The sequence below is a fragment of the Salmo salar genome, chromosome ssa27 (genome assembly GCF_905237065.1).
Source record: "Salmo salar chromosome ssa27, Ssal_v3.1, whole genome shotgun sequence".
Classification (NCBI taxonomy): Eukaryota; Metazoa; Chordata; class Actinopteri; order Salmoniformes; family Salmonidae; genus Salmo; species Salmo salar.
In genome coordinates this window covers 1,050,580-1,066,987 of record NC_059468.1, presented here as the reverse complement: position 1 = coordinate 1,066,987, position 16,408 = coordinate 1,050,580, and the positions used below count along the sequence as shown (strand labels likewise).

At 41.3% G+C, this 16,408-nt stretch overlaps 1 protein-coding gene across 1 annotated transcript in view; it reads right to left on the bottom strand.

Annotated features, from left to right (window-relative positions):
- Nucleotides 1-14,324: 14,324 nt before the first annotated feature.
- LOC123730992 (acyl-coenzyme A thioesterase 2, mitochondrial-like) overlaps nucleotides 14,325-16,408 on the bottom strand; it is a 37,247-nt gene continuing 35,163 nt past the window's right edge. Inside the window, exons 2-3 of the mRNA XM_045709871.1 lie at nucleotides 15,147-15,349; nucleotides 14,325-14,909 (exon numbers count right to left, since the gene is read on the bottom strand). Of these exons, the coding sequence (XP_045565827.1) occupies nucleotides 14,325-14,909; nucleotides 15,147-15,349 (788 nt within the window). The remainder of the gene's footprint in view (nucleotides 14,910-15,146; nucleotides 15,350-16,408) is intronic.

Here is a 16,408-nt window from a genome sequence, read left to right as displayed (position 1 = left end):
ATCAGACCCTCAGGAATTTCTAACTATTACACCTGGGATTCTGTGTTATTTATTACATATACATCATATATATTACGGGCTTGTACACAAATGTAGGTATCAACTGTTCCTGTAATTATCAACCCCATGAGTGAGGTGCCACTTACATACTGGAATTAGTCATCAACCAAACAGTGCTTTTTCTAATTTCAGACTTTTGGTTTAACAGGCGTCTGCTTACCTTATAATTTGATGAGCTGCACATTGGGACGAAGATCATCCAGACGCAGTGGTCACTCACTCCTGGCAAGCTTGCCAAATGTTGGGTGGTCCTTTTTGCATGGGGTGATGTAAGTTTCCTTCAATAATCAGTCTTCCAGATAGATGACACAGACACAGGAACCTTGGTATAGCCTGAGAACCAAAGCAGTACATCTCCATTACCCAGTACTTTTCCATCATTGCGCATTGCAAGCATACAAGGGTTATCACATATATACAGTAATCATGGCATTGGTGTAGCCACACACCCGACCCCCAGGGTAACCCCCAACAAAATGACAAATGCCCCTTTTGCCCTGAACAGGTTGTCCCTGCAAGGAATGGAGGAAGACACTGACACAATACTCAACCGTGTTCTCAAGACTCTTTCCTCAAGTGAAGGCGTCTTTGCCGAACTTGGCAGTTGGAGCTGAACACTGTTTGAGCCCAGGTGATTTTGTGGTGGTCAAAGACTTCAGGAGAAAGAGTTGGCAGGACCCCCATTGAAGAGGGCCGTACGAAGTTCTTCTGACCACCCCCACTGCGGTAAAGGTTGCTGAGAGAGATACCTGAATCCACTGCAGACGAGTTCCTGATCCAGGAGAAGGTGGGACTTTGCCAGTTCCGGTGGTGCAGTGTGGCCCTCCTCTGCATTACTACAGGAGTGTTAATAAGAACAGTAGGTTATCCCCTTGTTGGAAACCCTCATAACCATAAGGGAAATCTGTTCCTTTCTAGAGCAGAAATGGTTGCTAATCTTACATCTGGACAAAAAGAGTGTTAGGTGTTTGGGTTGGGGCCAGTTAAGGTAGGAGCAGATTTACCACTTGTGGGTGTTCCCATAGGGGTAAATCTGACTATACAAACGGACCTGCCATTCTTGGAAGAGATGCCACATGACCCTGACCCCATGACTTTTTCTGCATTATATAACCACGTAGGCCCATCGTCGTTTGCTAGGCAAGATAATACTTCACTCCCACCCATGTCAGTAGCAGGAGTGATGACAACCCCTTGGTGTATTAGAGGAGAAGGAAGTAATCATTTGGGTGAGGTGCAATGTAATTGTACAATGTATTACAACGGGTCCAATACCTGTAAGTTAACTGTTAACAATGCCGACACTGGGGAACCTGGTAATGTTACTTATGGTATTTCAGTCTATAATGTTCTTATCCCTTTGAGAGGAGTTCCGAATGGAACCTATTAGTTGTGTGGGGAAATGGCTTACTATAGCCTGCCCCTGAAATGGGGAGGTAGTTGTACTGTTGGGTTTGTGGTAACAGCTACGAGAACCGTTCCAAACAATGATAAGAGTCTGAAGGCTCCGTTTAGAGACTGCATACCTCCTAGAATGAGGAGAGATAAAAGGTCTCTGGCTGATGTCACATTCAGGCACCTGCCTCCAGGTTCTTTGGTGTGTTTTTTTCCAGGAAATGGAGTTGCATGTGCCCTAGATCAAATGCATGATATCGCTAAACATGTGGAGAAAATTGGCAATGCTACTCGAAATGCCTTGGAACAATTGAAAGACGAACTGAAAGAATTGTGTAAAATGTTTCTGCAAAACAGAGAGGCTCTTGACTATATTTTGGCAGGTCAAGGGGGCACTTGTGCAATAATTGGAGATGAATGTTGCACTTTTGTCCCAGATCGGTACTCTAATGTTACCGATCTCGCCAAATACATTGCCACTGTGGTTAAGAACAATTCCCCACAGCCCGAGTGGACGCTTGCAACTTGGTTGAAATCTGTGTTTGGGAGTTGGGGATCCTGGATTGCCCAATGGGTTGGAGCATGTGTTTTTTGCTTAGTCTGTCTAATATGTTGTAAGGCAATTTGTGCCTCCCTAATTGAGAAGGTTTCGGCAGCCATTATGTTTAATGCTCCTCAAGAGGATGGTGAGACTGATGAGCTGCCAACACTAGATGAGCTACCTTTTCCCCCTGTAGATAAAGACGATGAGTGAGAATTGGAGGTTGTTTTTGTTTGACAAGTTTAGAAGGCCCAAGCGGATTTGTTTTCTGTTTTGACTAGTCTGTTTTGATAGTTGGTGCAGAACAGATGTAGCTGCAACCGATGGTGGTAAGAACTATGTAAACAATGGTTAAACATTGAGAGATTTAGTCAAGCCTAAACTTGTGTATGTGTGTGTATTTTAGATTGTAAAACCCAGAGTGAAGGGCTTGTAAGGATGGACTGTCTGGTGCAATGTATGGATTTAATTTACTTTAATATAAATATTTTGATAGAACCTCCTTTGATAGAAGCCATAATTTAATGCTGACATTAAAATGTAACAATAATTATCACAGGGTGATAAGAGGAGGGAATGTGAGGGAAATAATATGATTATGTATCAAATCAATGCTACAAAGTATCCAATCAATGCTAGTTTCTAATAACTAATTGGAAATGTCCATGCAGATGACTGACTGATCGTGTATGGAGGAATACTCACTACCACTGTTTCTCAACTTGGTAATATGCCCAGAATATTGCTATGGGAACAAGCAATGTATCTCAGTTTCAAGGTCTCAACTTGGAGAAAGAGAAAGCCTTGTGAGGTACTGGTCAGTCACATGTGCGAGCCACCGGTAGTGATTAATGAATTATGCTAAATCATGCAAATGCATAGCCGTATATAAGACAACTGCTGGGTCCGCTCCAACAGAGCTGCTGATAGACCTGTACGGTGTACAGAGTTTGTTGTAACCTCTCCAGCTTGCTGATAATAAAGAGGGATTCATTTTAAAATTGACTTCAGGTGTCCCTGTGGTAAATTTCCAGCACAGGTGTTTTTTTGTAATTATTATTATTTTTTACTAGGCAAGTCAGTTAAGAACAAATTCTTATTTACAATGATGGCCTAGGGACAGTGGGTTATAACAGCCTTGTTCAGGGGCAGAACGACATGATTTTTACCTTATCAGCTCAGGGATTCGATCCAGCAACCTTTTGGTTACAGGCCCAACGCTCTAACCTGCCTGTCACGACTCCTACCGAAGGTGGCTCCCCTCTCTGTCCCTTGTGTTTGGGGCACTTTTGTTTGTAGTGCGCTCTGTGCGCTGTTTGGGTTGGCTTGTTGTTAGGTCAGTGTGCCTATTAAAGCCATTACCCTGAATCGCTGTTTTCCTGCACTTGATTCCTCGTCAGCAAACACCCACGCCTTACACTGCCCCCCCAGGTGTATTAAATTACAATTGATAATGATGAATTTTCCCATTATGTGAACCTTATTATGCTTGGTTTTAAGATTATTTTAGGAATTATGTAAAATATTCAGATTTTGACGTGGTAAATACATGTTTCTGAGTATCATCAAGGCATATGGACATTTAGACATGTGTGGTGGCTAATTTCCGCATTACCAAATGAGGAGTTACAAACACACCAGTCCGAGTTAAACTACATCTTTAATACTTAAGATATTTTTGCAAAAGTTCTTGACCTTCAATAATGCACTCTCTCGAATGAACCAGGAAGGTGATTACAGAATGGCTACAGGGATCTTTTATAGCAACGATACACCCCCTTCAACGTACATTGACAAACCACAGATACTTAGTAACAGTTCACATAGGTTAAGTTTTGTATGACAGATATCAATAAAACACATCAGACAGTAACTGCTATGTCAACAGGATTCATTGTATAGCCCAGTATCTGGTCTCCTTAGAACCGTCCCTCCCTGGTACGGTATTGAACAGAACTATTTCATCCAATGGCATATATCAATTGTCAACTCTAGATACTCCCATCTCAAGCAAACCCCCTCTTGACCCCACTCCTGGACAGGCTCACTGGGGGGAGTGAGCCTCTAGGCCATATATTATCACAGGATAAGTGTGAGATCTAAGAGAGGACATACAAGGGTCCATTTACTGCCATAATCCTCCCCACAATAAAGAAAAGGAGGGAGTGACTTGCTCACAGACATTGTGGAGACAAGTCATTGGTTCCCCATTAATCACGCATCCCTTCACATGGTTTAAGAAATAGTTAAAGACACATTCCCATGACGACAAGTCTGACCTCTCCCCTCTCTGGGCCCCAAGTGTCTGAGCCCCAGCTAAGGTAGACGTGCAACTGAAAAGACACCAGAGTCCAATGGACACTTTCTAATGACAAGTACCTCAAATAAGCATATTATACTAATAAAACATCTTAATTATATTTGTTACCCAACTAATTCTGATTCGCCCACGACACATGACAATGATGAATACATATGATTAAGAAAACTTCTAAATAGTAAAAAAAAAAGGATTACAAAAAATCACATGAAATGTTATATAGAATACCTTAGGCACAATTTCTGTAATTTCTTTTTCAACTAAAATAGCAAATTTTATGACATGGTGGTAAGGACATTTCCACTCAGGTATTTGTGTAAACTGATACAAATCTTTATATTCTTAAATAGTATGGTCTCAGCCACTATTAGATATTGTTTCTAGACAGAATGAAGAAAAATATCCAGTTAGACAAAAAGCAGTTTCAAGAGTTTTCATTTTCAAAAACCCGTATTTGCAAAATCAACATTATATTGGTATACTTTTCCTTATACCTCCACATTTTATATTTATTATGTGACAGATATGAATTTTCATATACTATGTGGATTCAAATCAGATCAAATTTTATTAGTCACATGCGCCAAATACAACAGGTGTAGACTTTACAGTGAAATGCTTACTTACGAGCCCCTAACAACAATGCAGTTTAAAAAAAATATATGGATAAGAATAAGAGATAAAAGTAACAGGTAATTAAAGAGCAGCAGTAAAATAACAATAGCGAGACTATATACAGGGGGTACCGATACAGAGTCAATGTGCGGGTGCACCAGTTAGTTGAGGTAGTATGTATATGTAGGTAGAGTTATTAAAGTACCTATGCATAGATGACAACAGAGAGTAGCAGTTGTGTAAAGAGAGTGGGGGGGGGGGGGCAATGCAAATAGTCTGGGTGGCCATTTGACTAGATGTTCAGGAGTCTTATGGCTTGGGGGTAGAAGCTGTTCAGAAGCCTCTTGGACCTAGACTTGGCGCTCTGGTACCGCTTGCCGTGCGGTAGCAGAGAGAACACTCTATGACTAGGGTGGCTGGAGTCTTTGACCATTTTTAGGGCCTTCCTCTGACACCGCCTGGTATAGAGGCCCTGGATGGCAGGAAGCTTGGCCCCAGTGATGTACTGGGCCGTTCGCACTACCCTCTGTGGTGCCTTGCAGTCAGAGGCCGAGCAGTTGCCATACCAGGCAGTGATACAACCAGTCAGGATGCTCTCGATGGATTCTGATAATACCTCTGATCATAGGCAGCTGGATGTATGGCTCGATATATGGAAAGTCCCAATGTTGAAACAGTATCATGGAAAACAAATATTCATGCATAACCTACATCTAACACAAGGTGTACAGTCACTCGCCAATTTATTAGGTACACCACCCCGTTCACGAAAATGGATCGGTCCTACAGACAGTGAGTCACGTGACAGTGGCTTGCAATATAAAGCATGGAGACAGGCATCGAGGCACTCAGTTACTGTTTGACTGAAAGTTAGATTGGGCAAAACTAGTGACCTAAGTGACTTTGAGCATGGTATGATCTTTGGTGCTGGGTCCAGTATCTCAGAAATGGCCGACAAACAACAAATATCCAGCCAGTGGCAGTCCTGTGGGTGAAAATAGCTCGTTGGTGAGAGAGGTCGAAGGAGAATGGCAAGAATCGTGCAAGCTGACCACAAAAAGACAAATAAATGCACAATACAACAATGGTGTGCAGAACACATAGACTAAACGTAACATAGTAAATGTAAATCCGGGACACTGAAGTTAGTACGATATGTTACGTTTGGTATGGTTACATAAGACAGATGGTTACATAAGGCAAAAATGAAAGTAGGGTGGTTGGTAGCGGTGGATGGGCAGGCGTACAATGCCAACATCTAGCAACTCAAATGTTGAGAGTTTGAATCTCATCAGGGACAACTTTAGCATTTTAGCTAATTAGCTAATTAACTACTTCATACTTTTTAGCTACTTGCAACTACTTAGCATGTTAGCTAACCCTTCCCCTAACCCTTAACCCTTTAACCTAACTCCTAAACTTAACCCTAACCCCTATCCTAGCTAACTTTAGCCAGTTAGCTAATGTTAGGCACCTAGCTAGAATGCATAACATATTGAACGTTTAGCAAATTAGTAACATATAATACGAATTGTAATTCATAACATATCATACAAAATAGGTGATGGACATCCACAAATTAATACATACCATACGAAACATATCATATAAATGGATAATAATACGAAATGCTCTGTTACCAGGTTGCAGAACAGCATCTAAGAATGCACTTGACGATCCTTGTATCGGATGGGCTATTGCAGCAGACGACCACACCGGGTTTCACTCCTATCAGCAAAAAAAGAAGAAGCTGCTCCAGTGGGCACACGATCTCCAACACTGGAGTGGAAACAGGAGTGGGAGTGGAAAAAAATATCCTGGAACATGACAGCAAGTTCAGTGCTTGCGTAGTCCCCAGACCTCAACCCAATAGAGCACCAGGCTGTTCGCAGCATAAATGTACCGCCGTCCAATCTGCAGCAACGGCGTGATGCCATTGCGTCTGCATGGACCAACATCCCTGTGGAACGTTTCTGACACCCTGTAGAATGCCCCAAAGAATTCAGGCTGTTCTGGAGAAAAAGGGGTCCGACCTGTAAATAGATGTGTGTACCTACTAAACTGTCCAGTGAGTGTATATTTACAATGAGGAGATAATTTTCCATCACTGTGCCAAATTAAAATTGTGAATAAATATTATTTTATTACACTTGTAGAGTTACAAATGTGGATATTAGTGAGAACATTATTTTACTGCACCTGTAGACTTACAGATTTTGATATTAGTGACAATAATGTTATTATACTGCACCTGTAGTGTAAGAATGAGAGAAGTTGATACTTGCGACCAGCAGTCGCCGAGGCCCAGCGTGACGACTCAATCATGATTCATTACATTGTTTGGATGGCTGACCATCTGTGGGCTATCACAGGGGTCAAACATACCTTATCTGTGGCAATCTCAAAGAAGAGACATTCCCACAGAAGTCCTGGGGTCACTGATGCCAGGAGAGGTGGGAAGACTGATGTCTCTTTCTCGAGTTTGCCACAGATAAGTTGTGTTTGACCCCTGTGATAGCCCACAGATTGTCAGCCATCCAGGCAATAAATCGTGATTGAGTCATCATGCTGGGCCTCGGTGCCTGCAAGTCGCTAGTCGCGAGTATCACCTTGTCTCATTCTTCCACTACAATGAATTGTTTCAAGAGTTCATAAAGAGCTATGAATTTTGATGTGTTTTATTGTACTGTAAGTGCTATGGATTTGTTGTTACAGGGAAACTGTGTTGTTTTGTTCATTGGTTGGCGGATAGTTCAAAGAGGAGTGGCAGAGGGGTGCGCTCCTATCATTTAAATTGAGTTGATTAGGTTTCTGGGTGTGTTGAATTTGGTTAAAATGACAGTGAATTTGTTCATACTTTGAGAACTTGCTACCAAGCTCCTGTGTGTATCACGCACATAGTTTTTTTCTCTTAGAGATTCATCTGAATTGAAGACATGTAACCACGCTAAGTCTTAACCTATTGATAATAGTCATTTACTCTGAGTAGTCTGTAATGTATCATGTACGTCATGTACACTAATTGTTTGAGTGTTAATTATTTAGTTCATGACAAATAAAGGATATTAGTTGAATTGAGTGAATGCATTCCTTGTTTTACAGAGTCATTATTTGACTGACTATAAGCTTAGAATTGAGTGTATCTACTGGTAGATGTTAATTATACTACTACACATGCTTGGGTACTAACTTGACATCTCTGATCGGCTTGCCTCAATAAATTAATGCTAGAGCATTGGTCGCCAGGATTAGCTATTTGTATCTAGTCCCTTTATAATGGTGCAAGTTAAACACATGTTCATTATAGTCATACTAAGTGGTGATGCAAGGTTCGCTACCTTCACTATATTTCTCCAGAGACACACAGGGCCTGTTGCATTTATTTACAAAATATTGGAGTCAGATTGATGAATGTAGTATATTATTATTTCAACATAATTTCTTCATAATAATGGTTGGATAATTTCCACCGAACTATAAATGGTCACTCATCCTCAGTTGACGGGGATTTCCACCGACCTACACACATGTAGAGTTACAGATTTGGATATTAGTGATAATCTTATTTTACTGCACCTGTTAGGCTGCGTTTACACAAGCAGCCAAATTCTGATCTTTGCCCAACTATTGGTAAAATATCTGATCTGACTGGTCAAAAGACCAATTACTGGCAAAAGATCGGAATTGGGCTGCCTGTGTAAATGCAGCCTTAGAGATACAGATTTGTAATGATAACACAGAGGTCTAGACCAGGACGAGTCACAGATACAGTATCTCTGTGTGGCTACAGGTACTTTTTCTACATTTGGAGTCAAACTGCCCAACCTTGCGACTAACCACACTCAGCATCTCAGCAGTGGCTCAAAATGGCTGACTTACACCATCACCACCCAGGAGATTGTAGCCTTCCAAAAGGTTTTCCTGCAATTATAGAAATCTCCCTCTGTGATATCTAAAACATTTTGTTTTCCCATTATCCATATTTTCCCAAGTGGTGTATCTTAAACCTATGGTGTAACTGCTGTCCTGTCTACAGTAAACTGTTAACTAAGTCAGTGCCAAAGAGCTCCAGATGTTGAGACTTAGGTATCTTATCATACAGTGCCTTATTCTACAAGTCATTAAATCATTTCCCCCCCTCAATCTACACACAATACCCCATAATTGAAAAAGAAAAAACAGTTTAGAATTTTTAGCCAATTTATTAAACATTTAAAACATATATATCACATTTACATAAGTATTCAGACCCTTTCACTCAGTACTTTGTTGAAGCATCTTTGGCAGCAATTACAGACTCGAGTCTTCTTGGGTATTACGCTACAATCTTGGCACAGCTGTATTTGGGGAGTTTCTTCCATTCTTCTCTGCAGATCCTCTCAAGCTCTGTCAGGTTGGTTGGGGAGCGTCGCTGCACAGCTATTTGCAGGTCCCAACAGAGATGTTCGATTGGGTTAAAGTCCGGGCTCTGGCTGGGCCACTCAAGGACATTCAGAGACTTGTCCCGAAGCCACTCCTGTGTGTCTTGGCTGTGTGCTTAGGGGCGTTGTCCTGTTGAAAGGTGAACCTTCACCCCAGTCTTAGGTCCTGAGCACTCTGGAGCAGGTTTTCAAAAAGGATCTCTCTGTACCTTGCTCCGTTCATCTTTGCCTCGATCCTGACTAGTCTCCCAATCCCTGCTTCTGAAACACATCCCCACAGCATGATGCTGCCACCACCATGCTTCACCGTAGGGAGGATGTCAGGTTTCCTCCAGACGTGACGCTTGGCATTCAGGCCAAAGAGTTCAATCTTGGTTTCATCAGACCAGAGAATCTTGTTTCTCATGGTCTGAGAGTCTTTAGGTGCCTTTTGGCAAACTCCAAGTGGGCTGTCATGTGCCTTTTACTGAGTGGCTTCCGTCTGGCCACTACCATAAAGGCCTGATTGGTGGAGTACTTCAGAGACGGTTGTCCATCTGGAAGGTTCTCCCATCTCCACAGAGGAACTCTAGAGCTCTGTCAGAGTGACCATCGGGTTCTTGGTCACCTCCCTGACCAAGGCCCTTCTCCCCCGATTGCTCAGTTTGGCCGGGGCGGCCAGCTCGAGGAAGAGTCTTGGTAACTCTAAACTTCTTTCTTTTAAGAATGATGGAGGCCACTGTGTTCTTGGGGAGCTTCAATGCTGCAGATATTTTTTGGTACTCTTCCCCACATCTGTGCCTTGACACGGTCACTGAGATCTACGGACAATTCCTTCAACCTCATGGCTTGGTTTTGGCTCCGACATGCACTGCCAACTGTGGGTGTCACATCCTGACCATAGAAATATGTTATTTTTTATGGTAGAGTAGGTCAGGGCGTGACAGGTTTTTTCTCTCTATGTTTTCTATTTCTATGTTCAGGTTCTAGTTTTCTATTTCTATGTTGGGGTTTTGTTTGGGATGATCTCCAATTAGAGGCAGCTGGTCCTCGTTGTCTCTAATTGGAGATCATACTTAAGTAGAGTTTTTTTCCACCTGGGTTTGTGGGAGATTGTTTTTGAGTAGTGTATGTTTCACCTCTGCGTCACGGTTTGTTGTTTTGTTCTTTAGTTTATGTATTGCATAGTTTCACAGTGTAAATGAAATGTGGAATGACACACACGCTGCACTTTGGTCCGCTTCTCCTTTCGACAACCGTGACAGTTGGACCTTATATAGACAGGTGTGTGCCTTTCCAAATCATGTTCAATCAACTGAATTTACCACAGGTGGACTCCAATCAAGTTGTAGAAACATTTCAAGGATGATCAATGGAAACAGGATGCACCGGAGCTCAATTTCAAGTCTCATAGCAAAGGTATGTTTTTTTTATTTTTAATACATTTTTTAAAACCTGTTTTCGTTCTGTAATTATTGGGTATTGTGTGTAGATGAGGAAAAAATGATTTAATACATTACAGTCTTATTCTAAAATGTAACAAAACCTGGAAAAAGTCAAGCGGTCTGAATACTTTCCCGAAGGCACCGTATACTATCCTTAATAATACTTAGTTTGTATTTACTGTGAATCTAGTTTTCTGTGCTATAGATGGGGTAGTTGTTTAGCAACAAAACCGGTGTGTACACAACATGGGGCAAAACAGACAGGGTTAGCTTTGACTGTTGACAACATTTAGTCTCCAAATGTTTATTGAAAACATAAATACGTTTGCACAATGAGCACTTGTCTCTTAAATACATTGCTGCAGTTGTTGTTTAGCTAGCTAGCAAATTGTATCCATATTAGCATAGACATGACATCAGTGAAAACATCTCAAAACAAGACATGGTATCAATAACAAAATATAACGAGCTGAAACGAGCCAGCTACAGTGCATTGGGAAAGTATTCAGACCCCTTGACTTTTTCCACAATTTGTTATGTTACAGCCTTATTCTAAAATGGATTAAATAGCTTTTTCCCCTCAATCTATACACAACACCCCATAATAACAAAGTAAAAACAGGTTTTTAAATATGTCTGCAAATGTATTAAAAAATTGAAAAAACAGAAATACCTTATTTACATAACTATTCATACCCTTTGCTATGAGACACGAACTTGAGCTCTAGTGCATCCTGTTTCCATTGATCATCCTTGAGACGTTAGAATACTGGGTCTGAATACTTATGTAAATTTGATCGTTTTTGTTATACATTTGCAAACATATCCAAAAACCTGTTTTTGTTTTGTCATTATGGGGTATTGTGTGTAGATTGATTAGGATATTATTTTAATCAATTTTAGAGTAAGGCTGTAACGTAACAAAAAGGGAAGGGGTCTGAATACTTTCCCGAATGCACTATACGATTCCCCACATGGCAGCTTCTTGTCATTGTTGCTAGCTATCTGACCATTCAGAATCATAACAACCTTCAAAATCAAAACACCACACACCTTCCTGCCACATCGATGCGCGTGCATCATTTTCGTGACGTTGTCAGCCAACCTGTCTATTGTGGCAGGTGACTGAAAAATGACCAGCGAACTGCTGTGCTCAATAAAACACTGTGCTTGGAATTACCCTCATCTTTGTTCTAGATTAGGGATATCCTGCTTTTTCAATCATGAAGATCAAACATGGTATTACTTTTAATATGGCGCTTGATGTCGGTGCAGGTTGAACCCTATTGGTGCATTGGGTTCGTTAGTATTCAGAGATTGGTAGTTGAAGACAGAAACATGACAGAGAAACACAAATGTTCACAGTGACTAATTTCTTTACTGTTTAATGAAGGGTAACACATTCCTCGTCTATAGGATGAGATTTACCCATTGTTGCCACTTGCCATTTAACATATCACAGATACTAACACAGTATTTTCATCCTATCATTTAAAGCGTACTGTGCATAGAACTGTCCATTGCTGCCATCTAGAGGCTACCTGTGTAAGAACAAGCATATGATCAAATTTACTAGAGAAGATATTGCATTTATGTATCAAAGTTCTTGTCTACACTATGGCTAAAGTATGTGTTGTAACTGTCCTGCAACAATAATTTTACTGAAATTAAGGGGTATCCGAGCAAATTGTGTTTGGTAACTAGAACTCGTTACCATCTTATTACCACTTTATTTTGTGTTATGTAAAGTGCTACCAATGTTTTTAATACAGCCTGATGGCCAGATCAGCCAGTCATGTAGCCTACTATGGACAACCCAGGATAGTTTACAATACATTGACTTTTAGGAGTACCATAGGAATAGAAAAGAAGTCAGAAGAATAGGATTGACCAATGTTAAATTCATTACAATCTGCAAACTTTTCAAATGTATTATTAGGAAGTGAGTTCCATAGATGGATTCAACAGTTACCCCCCAACAGTTACCTTTAATTTGAAAATATGTTACCAGATCACAGTGTATTCAGAGGCACTAAGGAAAAAAACTAAATAGTATGCTTCTTTGGAATATGACAGGGCATAAATAAAGCCAATATGTAAAACATATCCCAACTTTGAATAACTTTCTCAAATGACATTCCGGCGAAATACATTGACACCCTTGCACTTTTCTTAAATATATATATTTTTTTATGTTGGCCTCCACACCATTTTATTGGATTTTCAGCATTGTAGAAACACTTTTTATTTTTGAAACTTAAGTATACAATTTAGAAAAGAGACATTTTGAAAAGAAAAAGAAAATGGCATGGACCTAATACACAAAATTATTCCCATCATTGAGCTAATACTTGGTTACACAGCCTTTGGTCAAAATAACTGCCCACAAATGTTTCTTGTAGTATGAGCTTGATGCACCTTTCTACTGGAAGTTTAACAAACTTTTCAGCTGCAGACTGCTCCAATTCTGAAATGTTTGATGGGTGCCTTCGACCAACTGCTGTTTTCAGATGTCGCCATAGGTTTTTGATGGGATTCAGACATGGAACCAATGTTGGCCACTCCAATTCACTCGGGCTCCCCGAGTGGCGCAGCAGTCTAAGGCACTGCATCTCAGTGCAAGAGGTGTCACTATAGTACCTGGTTCAAATTCAGGCTGTATCACATCTGGCTGTGATTGGGTGGCGCACAATTGGCCCAGCATTGCTGGAGTAGGCCGTAATTGTAAATAAGAATTTGTTTCTTAGCTGACTTGCATAGCTAAATAACTCAAACCCACAACCCTGGTGTTGCAAGCACCATGATCTACCAACTGAGCCACACGGGACCAATGCTGGCCAGAACAGTTCAGTGTTTTTTTCTTGAACCATTCCATGCATTTTGATGTGTGTTTGCGGTCGTTATCCTGCTGGAAGACACACAACCTTCGAATGAGACCCAGTTTTTGTACACTGGGTTTAACATTGGACTCCAAAACACCTTAATACTCTTCTGATTTCATGACGCCTTGCACACGTTCAAGGCCCCCAGTACCAGCGGCAGCAAAGCAACCCCTTTGAATGCTTCAATTGGTCGTCAGGAAACCTAGCAATGATTTGTATTGCCAAAGAGTTCTAATTTTGTTTCATCAGTCCAAAGAACATTTCCTCCAGGATTCAGGCTTGTTTGGGTGTTTTTTTGCTAAGTTCAATCAGGGTTTTGTGTGTCTCTTTCAGAGGTGGGATCTTCCTATGTTTACCAAAGACCAACTTAAGAATTCAAAGAAAAGAACACCCTTCCTTCAGTTAAACACGGGGAGGTTTGATCATTCTGTGGGGTTGCTTTGCTGCCTCTGGTACAGAGGGCCAAACAGGCATTTAATACATGTGCACTTGCTAGTGGTAACTTTAATTAGGCAATGTGGGGCAGGCAATGTGTCAGGCATGGATTATCAAGCCATTTTGAACTTGTGAGTTAAGCTCATGTAAAATATGTTCATTATGAGTTAAGTTCTACTACACAGCAAAACATTAAGCACCACATATTTATCCAGTTTTCATTTCAACATTTTATAACTTGGCTTTACTCAAGTTGCTATTGTTTGCCAGGTTAGTTCTAAAGAACTCCTGAATCCTCCTCCAAAGGTCGACCTCTGCTGCTGCGTGGGACCTGGGCACACCTCCCCACACAACAGGCTTTCCGATAACACCATGAATACTGGACGGGCAGAAGGGCATGTAGTAGTGTCCTGCCCCAGGGTAAAATACTGACTCGTAATCATCCTTCGCATGACTCTCTAGTTGTTGCATTGCCTGATCTGCAAAATAACAACTGTCCCAGTTTTGGTCATCCTCTGCAGCAACAAAGAGAAACCTTCCATTGGCTCTCTCAATTGGGATGAGCGTTGCCTGATTCTCCACTGCCATGGGGTCATTAATAACATATTTCACATTTAAGGCCCCTGACTTTGTAGCAAAGACTCTTTTGGTATCAAGCATTAGGGCTGTGCCTTTGTAGTGAAGAGGAATCATGGCATTGGCATTGCAACCATTGATCCATACGGTAGCAGCAATGCCTGGCAGAAAAGTGGCAATGGACAGTGCTAGATAACCCCTTTTGGACAGTGATAACAAACCTAATCCAGAGCCGCAAACCTTAAAAGATAAAAGGACAGCAAATAAAGCACCGACCATAAGACATTCAGGTAGTACTATTTCCATGAAAGACGAGTGATTTGAAGTAATATTGAAGTAATTACAAATCAATGAATAAACTGTAAGCAATTAGAACAAATTTTCACATTATTACCATGTTACTCCTTTAATTCGTGCTGTAAAGTAAAATCAAAAATATGGAAATAAAATCAAATCAGAGGATTATTTAATGCTGACCTGCGGCTGATTTTTCAAGAACTGAATCGCCTCCTCAAAATACTCCAGATGGATCTTGGTCATGTTTTTAGGATTATCATCATACCCATATAATGACACTGTAAAGACCACAAAACCTCTGTTGGCAAGTAGAGAAGCTCTAGCTTCAGATAGACCTCTTCCATATGTGTATAGGTCTAAAACCGCTGGGTGTGGACCTATTTCTGTAAAGAAGGAAATATACACTTTAAAACATTGAAAATCAGCACACATCACGTTGATGGTAAATACCAACTTCTAATAAACTCAGCAAAAAAATAAACGTCCCTTTTTTAGGACACTGTTCTTTCAAAAATAATTTGTAAAAATCCAAATAACTTCACAGATCTTCATTGTAAAGGGTTTAAACACTGTTTCCCATGCTTGTTCAATGAACAATAAACAATTAATGAACACGCACCTGTGGAAGAGTCGTTAAGACACTAACAGCTTACAGACGGTAGGCAATTAAGGTCACAGTAATGAAAACTTAGGACACTAAAGAGGCCGTTCTACTGAAAATCACCAAAAGAAAGATGCCCAGGGTCCCTGCTCATCTGAGTGAACATGCCTCAGGCATAATGAAAGGAGGCATGAGGACTGCAGATGTGGTCAGGGCAATAAATTGCAATGTCCGTACTGTGAGATGCCTAAGACAGTGCTACAGGGAGACAGGACGGACAGCTGATCATCCTCACAGTGGCAGACCATGTGTAACAACACCTGCACAGGATCGGTATATCCGAACATCACACCTGCGGGACAGGTACAGGATGGCAACAACAACTGCCCAAGTTACACCAGGATTGCACAATCCCTCCATCAGTGCTCAGGCTGTCCGCAATAGGCTGAGAGAGGCTGGACTGAGGGCTTGTAGGCCGGTTGTAAGGCAGGTCCTCACCAGACATCACCGGCAACAACATCGCCTATTCGCACAAACCCACCGTCCCTGGACCAGACAGGACTAGCAAAAAGTGCTCTTCACTGACGTGTCGCGGTTTTGTATCACCAGGGGTGATAGTCGAATTTGCGTTTCTCATCGAAGGAATGAACATTACATCGAGGCCTGCACTCTGGAGCGGGATTGATTTGGAGGTGGAGGGTCTGTCATGGTCTGGGGTGTGTCACAGCATCATCGGACTGAGCTTGTTGTCATTGCAGGCAACCTCAATGCTGTGCGTTACAGGGAAGACATCCTCCTCCCTCATGTGGTACCCTTCCGGTATGCTCATCCTGACATTACC